Source organism: Xenopus tropicalis, chromosome 2 (assembly GCF_000004195.4).
Source record: "Xenopus tropicalis strain Nigerian chromosome 2, UCB_Xtro_10.0, whole genome shotgun sequence".
NCBI classification, from domain to species: Eukaryota; Metazoa; Chordata; class Amphibia; order Anura; family Pipidae; genus Xenopus; species Xenopus tropicalis.
Genome location: NC_030678.2, coordinates 69,971,038 through 69,983,370, shown reverse-complemented (window position 1 = coordinate 69,983,370; position 12,333 = coordinate 69,971,038). Strand labels below are relative to the sequence as shown.

Genomic DNA, 12,333 nt, shown 5'->3' with positions numbered 1-12,333 from the left:
GTGTTTATGGCTCTCTCAGCCAAAAAGGTTCCCGACCCCTGCTCTATAGATTCTATATTGTTTCCAATAGCTATTTTTGTACACAAAGTAAGTAGGCCATTTGTGGAATTGCATTAGTCTTATATTAGAGATACTAGTTTTAGTGAAACTGACAGACCTCTCAGGTGATGCTGAGGGATTGCTCTTGGTAACTCTAGATGCTGAGCCTCTACACCTTCACCCAACATGATGGGGGTGTGGAAGAAGTCTCAGTGGAGTTGCTGCAGGACTAATCCATAGATGGAACTCAAAAAAGAACTATTTTTCATAATAATTATTTTCAGTTTGAGAATAATTTCTATATCCAAACAGGTGGCATGGCAATGGGCTCCAATGTGGCCCCGGCATACACAACCATTTTTATGAATCAGATTTATATATACCAATGAATCTTTTTAAGATATATTGTAAAAAAAATTACATCAATGTTGTGTTTGTGTTATGGACGGGGCCACATTGGACCCTAGAGACGTTTGCCCAAGAAATTAACAGTGCGTTACCTTATATGAAATTTTCACTTAATGCAAGCTTGTTAGAGATACCTTTTCTTGACACAAAAGTCTATAAACAGGGGAACTCATTGTTAACGGATCTTAATGTAAAGCCTACTGACCTAAATTTATTATTTCACTATAGGTCATTCCTGCCACCACAATTAAAAAAGGCTTTGCCGAAGTCACAATTACGTAGGGTGAAATGAGTGGTGACCTCTAGTAAAAGAGCGAATATAAGACTAGGTGAGATGTGCAAGAAATGTTGTAACAGAGGTTATCCTAATGTTCTTTAAAGAAAACAAATGGAGTAGGTGAAGGTTCAAGATAGAACCAAAATGTTTAGAAAAACCATTTCAAAGATTTTGAGGCAACATTGGTCATTAATAAAAGTGAAATTACCACAGATTCAAGCTAAGAGGTACCCTATAATTGCGTACAAAAAAGGTAGAAATTTAATCACCTTCCTGGTAAAATCCGATCTCAGGGAGGAGTTATGGAAAAAGATCTAGGGAGAATTTAAGGAAAAATTGAACTTTCCCGTGCTACAACTTCCTGGTAAAATCTGATCTCGGGGGGCAGTAATGGAAAAAGATCTAGGGAGAATTTAAGGAAAAATTTAACTTTCCCATGCTGCAACTGCAATTGCTGCTCTAATGTACAACCGGGACAGTTTATTCACCATCCTAGCATCCTAACTCCATAAAGGTTTGCATGCGGCATATGTAAGCAGTGTATGTCATTAAGTGACCGTACACGAACACATTAGGAGGTGTCATAAATCTGCAACAAATACAGGCAAGAAAGAACAAACAGTTGCAGGTCATTGAATATGGCCACAGGGAGAATTCAATTTAAACTTCAAATAGTGGAGACAGTCGAACTTAAACGGAGTGGAGAGAATAGACTTAGGGAAATAATTGTACAGGGGAGCCTACCGGATTAGGAAATTAGAAATGCTAAGCACTCAGTCTTGACAAGGAATATGACCTCACTCCAATTTTTTGATAAGTAGGTTCCCCCTTTGTTTTTTTTTAACTTTTATATAGTATTTATGTTTTTATCTTTTTCAGACCTTTTATTCGGACTTCAACAGTCTCATTATGGGGAATGAAGAGCTTTGTTGACTTGTTATTCCCTAAAGTGTGCAATAATATTATAATTATAATATAATAATTTTAATACTTGAAGAAATAGGTACTGTTCAAAACTGATTCTCTACTGAGTTCCAGTGGCAAGTGGCTGGTGGGGAACGTGCACTCCTGAGAAGAAATTCAGATTGTTGAGCTGACTACTCTTTTCTCTATTGCTAGACTATATTGGACATAACTATTTGGTTTTCTGAGCACCCAGGCATTGCTGGTTTGTTACCTGTTGTGCACCATGTATACATGCATGGAGATATGGAGATTTTATATATATATATATATATATATATATATATATATATATATATTATATATATATATATATAAAATCTCCATATCTCACCATACCATGAAATAAATCATACCATGAAATAAATCACTGACCTGATTGATGCTGTAGCTGTGAGTGCTTTCTACTGTTGAGTTTGATGCATTATTTTTGTCAGCACCCAGACTTTGCCCCGATACTGGTGAGTGCCGATTCTTTACAAGACATACATACAATATATATTTAGCATTAAATAATCCATGGCCGGCACACCCTTAAAATTCAAAAAATTTTTTTTATTGAAAACTCATTGTTTAAAAACCAACGTTTCGGTCCTCATTAGGACCTTTATCAAGGATAAAACAACGGTGTATCATCTCACATATAAATACCCTTGCAATCTAAACAAGTGAAAAAGGTGCCCAATCCCCATTTGCAAACCATTATGTAATTAGCCAATGCTGTTACGTGTGCAAAAATTCAAACGGGCCAATGCTTGGCCTATATCAGTGCATATAGAATATGACAAACTCATTCAATAAACATAAATAAATTGATCATGTCATAAAACAACCTTATATCACATAAAACCTAATATATAGCGTAATAACCATATGACATAAATAATTAAAAGTGCTTTGCCATAAAATACAATGTTAAAGTGCAATAATCATAAAACACACTTATAAAGGTGCTATATATATTCTCACCATACGGTGTCACCAGTGCATCAAGTGAGCTCATTTAGTGTCCATAAAAAACTTTTTTTCTTTTCAAAAAATGTCCTGTGGGAAAAAAAGTTTGTCATATTCTATATGCACTGATATAGGCCAAGCATTGGCCCGTTTGAATTTCTGCACACGTAACAGCATTGGCTACATAATAGTTTGGAAATGGGGATTGGGCACCTTTTTCACTTGTTTAGATTGCAAGGGTATTTATATGTGAGATGATACACCGTTGTTTTATCCTTGATAAAGGTCCTAATGAGGACCGAAAGGCCATGGATTATTTCATGCTAAAATACTCAGATTTTGGCTGTGCACCCCACAGAATACTAAAGCCTTGGAGTGCAGACACCATCAGGACTGATATATATATATATATATATATATATATATATATATATATATATATATATATATATATATATATATATATATATATATAATCCATTTAACATACCAGGCTTGGTACGAATATCATGGGAGTGCTGCTCGGCTGGATTTTTTTTTATATAGCAGAAGGATTATCAAGCAAAATAAGTGCCTTGAGCATATTGCTGCAGAATATAACAGGAGCCACAGCATGGAATATACACAAAATTGAATATATCTCCATAAGGCCATATGCAAATCGGGTCTTTGTCTGGAATACTGTCACCAACAGATGCGTATATATTGCAGTTTTCATCAACAAAGCATCAGTATGTCTACAGCAGCCAGAGCATACTGATAATGTGCAGTGCATGTGTTAGGCTAAGGACCCATGGAGCAGCTCAGTTTTATCGCGGGTGACTAACCGCTTCAAATGGCTTTCCACTGGCAACAACAGGTGTTGTCGGTGGAAAGACCATTGCATCTCTTAGATATTCCAAAGTCGCACAAAGTTGCCTGCAAGAGTAAACTTTGCACAACTTTGGAATAACAAAGCGATGCAACGGACTGGCGACTACTATTGTTGCCAGTGGAAAGGCATTTTGAGCAGTTAATTAGATCTCTGCTATTGCGGGTGACTTAACTGCTCCATAGGTACTTAGTCGTACAGTGCAGTTTTGTAGTGTAGAAACTCAAAGATAATGTATTTGTCTCATACCTAGTTACAATGGGCAAATCTGGTGCAACACCCCTCGGTAACCTGTCAGAGATGTGATGTAATTATTTAATTTGTGGTACAGAAATGAAAGCTAATTTGGTGCTTGAAGCAGGGCCATATTTACTATATATGTACCCATATACCTGTGCCTATGGCAGTGGCTCTCAGCAGAGCTTGGGGGGGAGAGATTACCTGGCTATTCTGCAATCAGCGCATTTGCTGTACAGCAAAAGCATCTGCTGTGAGGCAAAGTCCAGTGCCTGTTAAAGAAATGGACCTAAATACAACACTGGCTATGAGTAACTTCACTGTGTAAGACTTTTTGCCTTTCCCAATAGCAACTGAAACTTAGGCAGGTTAAACATAAAGAATGTATTTATTTTTCAACTATGTATATGCATTTTTGTAAGTCATTATATATTTGTTGCATTTTATCTACAGCAATACTAAATACTTACACATCATTGAACTCTTCGAATGATTTTGCAGGTGTGAATACATCTAGGAGTCCAATGACCTAGAAAAAAACAAAAAAAACAACTTAGTTACTTTAGTAATACTTAATAGCAAATTAGATTACTCAAATTTATGCTAATAAAAATCTGTAGGGGATCAGAGAACTCTGTCCCCTGTTTCTCAGTCTGTGACATCATCCAGCCGAGCTACAGACTGGGGAGGGACCAGATTGGCTGGATGCAGCAGTGCACCTCTGACAGGAGATGTGCTTAAGGTTTGGAGCCAAAAATCTAGGGGCAGGCCCAGCAGTTGATAAAGGGAGCCCCTGTTGTTTTTGCCAGTGTTGGAAGAGAGATACAGAGTGAGCAGCAAGTACCCCTCTTGTGAGTTCAGACTGAAAGGAAAAGAGTCTGCAGGGCTGCCAGGGATTACAAAGTCCTCTGTGGAATCACTGTGTGTGTCCCCTGGTGTTGACCGTTTGCCTGCTACGTGGGAGCAGCCACCTTTTCAAAGGGGAAGGTACTCTGGGGCAGGTAGCGCTACCTGGGTGGACTTAAGAGCTCTGGGGGAAGGGACTGAACTGATTTAAGGGTTGTGGTTTATCCGGATCCAAGTTGGGACTGGGCACCTACAGAGACTGTGCCAGGAGTGGATAGACTGCACAAGTTCCTCAGGACAGGAAATTCAGTTATCCCTAAAGCTGTTTTACATTCTATTTCAACAGTTATATAAAGTTTGATATTGCGGCAAAACTGTGTGTGATTATTCCTAGTGGAAAGTCCCTTGAGGTGTGCTCCTCAGTGTCCACTGGGTGGAGGCACTGCGCTAAAATCCCAGTTCCCAGTATCTTATAATTCAAAGAGAACAAAAATCTCCTGTACCAAAGCCTATATACAGCCCAAATTAAGTGAGTGTGCCAAGAAAGGGTTACAAATCTATGGAAGAATTATAACGTAAACCAATAATTTATTTATTAGGGCAATACTGCATGGTGGAATACATTAGTCAATAAAAGCTGCTGACGGTCTGAGTCGGCAGTTTATAGGACAGTCTCAGATGGGCCTGCCGACCAATATCTGAACAAAAATTAGCCAGATGTCGATGGGATTTTTACATTTGCGCTATCGGGGGGGGGGGTACCCATCAGCAAGTTTCTGTGGTCCTGGTTCTGACAGCTTGCATCGTGTTGCTCTGCCCGAGTTTTCAGAAGGCCTGCTTTAGTTTCATGTGGCATAACCTCCAATAAAATAAAAATTATTTTGTGTTTGAGTTATCAGGTTAAAGGACACGTCAAACCTAATAAAATTCTAAGCAACTTAGCAATATACATTCATTATATTTGTAATGGTTTTTGTAGTTATTTGTATATATAACTGCTATTAAAAGCAGTGTTTGCCTGTCCTTTCTATTCTCTGCCCTGGTGGCTCTGGCAGTTGAGCAGTTTTTACAGACCAGTGACATATGATTGGCGGTTGGTGGCTCCGCCCACATTTTCTAACCTGAAACTGCAATTACTCAGTGACTAACTGCAAAGTTTAAGGACCCTAGGATTAATAGTTAAAGAATGGCAGCAGTTTAAATTTAAACCAATAAAAGTAAATAGGTGAATTGTGATAAGTGGGTGTGCCCACTTTTTCTAACCTTGAGTCGAAGTCACCCAGTGACAAACTGCAAAGTTTGGGCATCCTGTCATAAATTGTGAGAATGACAGCATTTTATATATAAGCCAATGAAATTCAATGGATGAAATCTGATTGGCTGTTAGTGGTCATTTCACCATTGAACATAAAAATGTGAAAATGCAATTGGCTGTTGGTGGCTCCGCTCACTGTTTCTAACTTTGGACCATAAATACCCAGTGACTAACTTTGCAAAGTTTAACAACATTAGAATTAATAATTAAATAATGGCATCAGTTTAAATATAAACCAATTAAATTAAATGAGTGGAAATGGATTGGCTGTTGGTGGCTCCACCCACTTTTCCTAACCTTTACACTTTGTCCCCAGTGACCAGCTGTGAAAAGTTTGGGGCCTCTGGCATTAAAGATGTGAGAATGGCAGCAGTTAAAATTTCCCCACTGAAATCAATTAAAGAAATGTGATTGGCCATTGGTGGCTCCACTCCACTTTTTCTAACCCTGAATATGTAGTCAGCCAGTGACTGAGTGGGCAAAGTTGACATAAATAGTGTGAGAAATGCAGCATTTTAAATTAAAAAAAAATTCAATAGGTGAAGTCTGATTGGCTGTTTGTGGCTCTGCCCACTTTGGCTCCTAGTGCAGTCCCCTAGTGTTAATATCGTGAGATGCTTTTTTAAAACTTTTTTTTTTTTTAAATAATACTTGAATATGTAGTCACCCAGCGCAAAGTTTGGGAACCCTGGCATCAAACCAATAAAATTCAATAGGTGAAATCTGATTGGCTGTTTGTGGCTCTGCCCACTTTGTCTAACCTTGAACCGCAGTTACCTGGTGCATAACTCTGCAAAGTTTGGGGACCCCGGCATAATTACTGTGAGAATGGCAGCAGGTTGAACATTTTGCTCACAATTCTTTAAATCCTAGGAGTGCTGTCCTTGTTCCAGTGCATTTTTTTGTACTAGCACCCAGGTTTTGTTGCTGCAAATGGTGTGCACCCTATGGACTATTTATTTATATATATATATATATATATATATATATATATATATATATATATATATATATATATATATATATATATATATATATATATATATATAGTACACAGGGAGGAGCACACCCTATACAAGTCCAAATGCCCTTGGTGCAGGTCAAAAACAAAAATATAATAGAAAGAGTGCCGCATACACAGGGACTTGATACAAAAGAAAAAGTGAGAGCTTTCCTAATGTTCTAATGTGTATATATATATATATATATATATATATATATATATATATATATATATATATATATATATATATATATATATATATATATATATAAAATAGAAAGAGTGCCGGACACACAGGGACTTGATACAAAAGAAAAGTGTTTTTATTGAAAAAATTCCAACGTTTCGAGCACAACCAGTGCTCTTCCTCAGGGACAAAGGAACAGACCATATCCCAACACCCACAGTAAATACCCCCACCACATAAAATAGCGCCAAAAAAAAAACAAACTGCCAGTTACCATGGCAACCAGTGTAAACAAGCCCACACCCACCAGAGCAAGATAAATTCAAATGTCAACATACATAGGCAAATAGAATGGGAGTGCAGTGCTAGAAAACAAGGTTAAGTTTAAAATCATGTAGCTAGTAGGCAAATGGATACATGTTGCAAAAAACTATACAGAGAATGTTCCCAGTCAGAGAAGTCAAGCATTTCCCTGTGCCAAGTGATGAATGCCTTAGTTGCCAAGAGCAAAAGATTATAGAGGATAATTATTTGTTGGAGATGACAGGCATCGGGTATTAAACCCAGGACCCATGTCCGGATGCACCAGAGAAGCTAGGAGTATAAAGGAACGCACAGAGAGAGGAGCCACCAACTGTCAACTGTACCCAGCGATCGCTGAAATTCAGTGTGTAAATGTGATCATCATGTGGAGCAGATCATATCGCCCACAGAGGCAATGCTCAGTCAAATGTTGTGGACGCTGGTCGGGTGTATTCAATTAGCGTGCCGAATTGTAGGGAGCGTGGGGCGCGCTGTTGCCTAGTTACCATGTATACAACGCACCCTAGCTAGCACCAGGAGCACAAGTTAGACGTGCCCAATAGGCAACCAACGCAAATATCTAGGTTTGGCTGGCAGACAGTGAGAGATATATTATATATATATATATATATATATATATATATATATATATATATATATATATACAGTGGATATAAAAAATGTACACACCCCTGATAAAATGTCAGGTTTCTGTGCTGTACAAAAATGAGACAAAGATAAATCATTTCAGAACTTTTTCCACCTTTAATGTGATCTATAAACTGTACCACTCAATTGAAAAACAAACTGAAATCTCATAGGTGGAGGGAAGAAAACCAAAAAAACCTAAAATAATGTGGTTGCATAAGTGTGCACACTCTCTTCTAACTGGGGATGTAGCTGTGTTCAGAATTAAGCAATCACATTCAAAATCATGTTAAATAGGAGTCGGCATACACCTGCCATCATTTAAAGTGCCTCTGATTAACCCCAAATAAAGTTCAGCTGCTCTAGTTGGTCTTTCCTGACATTTCAGAGGGATCTCATTGTTAAAAGATATCAGTCAGGAGAAGGGTACAAAAGAATTTCCAAGGCATTAGATATACCATGGAACACAGTGAAGACAGTCATTGTCAAGTGGAGAAAATATGGCACAACAGTGACATTACCAAGAACTGGATATCCCTCCAAAATTGTCAAAAAGATGAGAAGAAAACTGGTCAGGGAGGCTACCAAGAGGCCTACAGCAACATTAAAAGAGCAGCAGCAATATCTGGCAAGTACTGGCTGTGTGGTACATGTCACAACAATATCCCGTATTCTTCATATGTCTGGGCTATGGGGTAGAGTGGCAAGACGAAAGCCTTTTCTTACGAAGAAAAACATCCAAACCAGGCTACATTTTGCAAAAACACATCTGAAGTCTCCCAAAAGCATGTGGGAAAAGGTGTTATGGTCTGATGAAACCAAGGTTGAACTTTTTGGCCATAATGTTTGGCGCAAAAACAATACTGCATATCACCAAAAGAACACCATACCCACAGTGAAGCATGGTGGTGGCAGCATCATGCTTTGAGGCTGTTTTTCTTCAGCTGGAACTGGGGCCTTAGTTAAGATAGAGGGGATTATGAGCAGTTCCAAATACCAGTCAATATTGGCACAAAACCTTCAGGCTTCTGCTAGAAAGCTGAACATGAGGAGGAACTTCATCTTTCAGCATGACAACGACCCAAAGCATACATCCAAATCAACAAAGGAATGGCTTCACCGGAAGAAGATTAAAGTTTTGGAATGGCCCAGCCAGTGCCCAGACCTGAATCTGATTGAAAATCTGTGGGTTGATCTGAAGAGGGCTGTGCACAGGAGATGCCCTCACTATCTGATAGATTTGGAGTGTTTCTGCAAAGAAGAGTGGGCAAATCTTGCAAAGTCAAAATCTGCCATGCTGATAGACTCATACCCAAAATGACTGAGTGCTGTAATAAAATCAAAAGGTGCTTCAACAAAGTATTAGTTAAGGGTGTGCACACTTATGCAACCACATTATTTTATTTTTTTTGGTTTTCTTCCCTCCGCCTAAAAGATTTCAGTTTGTTTTTCAATTGAGTGGTACAGTTTATAGGTCACATTAAAGGTGGAAAAAGTTCTGAAATGATTTATCTTTGTCTTATTTTTGTACAGCACAGGAACCTGACATTTTTATATTCACTGTATATATACATATTAGAAATCAAACCATTCAGCATTTATATTTACGGTAATTTGCTTTAGTGTGTAAAAAAATTGTTATTATTAGGCAATTTTTAGAACATTAGGAAAGCTCTCATGTTTGGAAGTTTGAAGTATAAAATTTAAATTTTAGTATAAGCTGAGTTTTTCAGCACCAAAAATGTGCTGAAAAATGCAGTCTCGGCTTATACTCGCGTATATACGGTACTGAAGATGTCATTCATTGCAAACCCCCCCCCCCGTGGCTGTACGTTCGCGTGCGCGGACTACCCCTACTGTGCGCTTGCACCCCCGCGTGGCTGTACGGACGTCCGCTATGCGCGCTCGGCGCCGGGTGGTTGCAAGCGCTGACGCGCGTTGGCTGTTCCGGTTCTGTGTCATACAGGTACTGGCTTAGATGTGTCTGTATATGATGTAAGTGTCTTGCGCCCACCTGATGCCTACCACAGGTGCGTGCGCTCACTAGCATGTGTGCCTTTCTAAGTTGGGAGCGCACACGGCAGAAATCTAACAAGGAGTTTTAGTTACACAGCTTGCATGTCTTTCCAAGTTGTGCCTTTTCCAAGTTGTGCCTTTTCCAAGTTGTGCCTTTTCCAAGTTGTGCCTTTTCCAAGTTGTGCCTTTTCCAAGTTGTGCCTTTTCCAAGTTGTGCCTTTTCCAAGTTGTGCCTTTTCTAAGTTGTGCCTTTCCTAAGTTCACACATGCGAGCATGCGCTCGCTCGCATGTGTGCCTTTCTAAGTTGGGAGCGCACACGGCAGAAATCTAACAAGGAGTTTTAGTTACACAGCTTGCATGTGTGCCTTTTCCAAGTTGTACCTTTTCCAAGTTGTGCCTTTCTAAGTTGTGCCTTTCTAAGTTGTGCCTTTCTAAGTTGTGCCTTTCTAAGTTGTGCCTTTCTAAGTTGTGCCTTTCTAGGTTGTGCCTTTCTAAGTTGTGCCTTTCCTAAGTTCACACATCCGAGTGTGCGCTTGCTCGTATGTGTGCCTTTCTAAGTTGGGAGCGCACACGGCAGAAATCTAACAAGGAGTTTTAGTTACAAAGCTCTGAAGTCAAGTTGCACAGCTCTGAAGTCAATGGGAAGACAAGTTGAACAGCTCTGAAGTCAACGGGAAGCAGACTGTGGTGGGCATCAGGTATTTTTCCTTAGCCTTCCCAAACTTGCCTGACAGCTAAAAAAAACTTAGCAGTAGCAGCTGCATTTCCCACCCAAGGCTTATACTCGAGTCAATATGTTTTTCCAGTTTTCTTAGGTAAAATTAGGTACCTCAGCTTATATTCGGATCGGCTTATACTCGAGTATATACGGTAAGTTATTTCGTTCAATAGAAAATGCTTCAGGTCTCACCACTGACACAGAGCCTGCTTGAGCATGTGCAGCTGAAGCCGATTTCCGGCTAACCCCAACCCCAGCATTCTCCATTCAGTAACATAGTAAGTTAGGTTGAAAAAAGACTTACGTCCATCACGTTCAACCATAATGCCTATATATAACCTGCCTAACTTCTAGTTGATCCAGAGGAAGGCAAAAAAAACCCCATCTGAAGCCTCTCTAATTTGCTGCAGAGGGGAAAAAATTCCTTCCTGACTCCAAGATGGCAATCGGACCAGTCCCTGGATCAACTTGCTAAGAAGCCATCCAACCCCTTCTTAAAGCTATATAATGTATCAGCCAGCACTGCTGATTCGGGGAAGGAATTCCACAACTTCACAGTTCGCACAGTAAAAAATCCTTTCCGAATATTTAAATGGAACCTCCCTTCTTCTAAACGGAGTGTGTGCCCTTGTGTCCGTTTGAAGGACCTACTGGTAAATAAAGCAATAGAGAGGTTATTATATGATCCCCTTATATGTTTATAAATAGTAATCATGTCAACTCTTAAGTGCCTCTTCTCCAATGTAAACAAACCCAACTTAGCCAGTCTTTCTTCATAACTGAGACTTTCCATACCCTTTACTAGCTTAGTTGCCCTTCTCTGGACCCTCTCTAATTCAATATTGTCCCGTTTAAGCATTGGAGACTAAAACTGAAGAGCATATTCTAGATGGGGCCCTTACCAGCGCTCTGTAAAGGGGAAGAATAACACCCTCCTCCCATGAATCTCAAAACCTTGTTTTGAGCTGTATAAAGAACCCTGTATAAAGAAATATTTCCCATTTTGGATTTGTCAGAATATGTACTTTCCAAAAATAAATGGGTTTTAGGGGTCACCCTACTTTTTTGCAGCTCTTACCACATAAAACTGGCAGTGTGTTTATGATCTAAGTAAATATAATCCATGAAATTAGTATGCACAAGGTATTTTTGGGTCTCTAAGTGCCATGTACTTTGATAAACCTATGTACATTGGACATCAAACTGTTCAGTAGACCTTTGGTGTTCATATTTAGGGTGTTTTATATGGTTACCTAATTTTTTGTAGCTTGACCCCAAATAAAAATGATGATATTACAGGAGTTAAAATGACAGAAATTATAGATATGTACATTTTCGCATTGGAGCCTCTAAACACTACATACTTAGGTTAACCTACAGATTAGGCATCAAACTATTCAGTGGACCCCTGGCATTCATATTTAGGGTCCTTTATCTTGGTTATACAAAACATGAAACTGCATCCCTATGACGCCACACCTTTAAAGGAGAAGGAAAGGTAAAACCTAAGTAAGCTTTATCAAAAAGGTCTATGTAAATACAGTAAT

General features: G+C 39.0%; 1 protein-coding gene across 2 annotated transcripts in view; it reads right to left on the bottom strand.

Annotated features, from left to right (window-relative positions):
• The window catches only part of mapk14 (mitogen-activated protein kinase 14), a 103,460-nt gene that overhangs the window by 62,316 nt on the left and 28,811 nt on the right, over nt 1-12,333 (bottom strand). For both annotated transcript variants that reach the window (XM_012959463.3, NM_001005824.1), the window contains exon 3: nt 4,220-4,278. In XM_012959463.3, the coding sequence (XP_012814917.1) occupies nt 4,220-4,278 (59 nt within the window). The remainder of the gene's footprint in view (nt 1-4,219; nt 4,279-12,333) is intronic.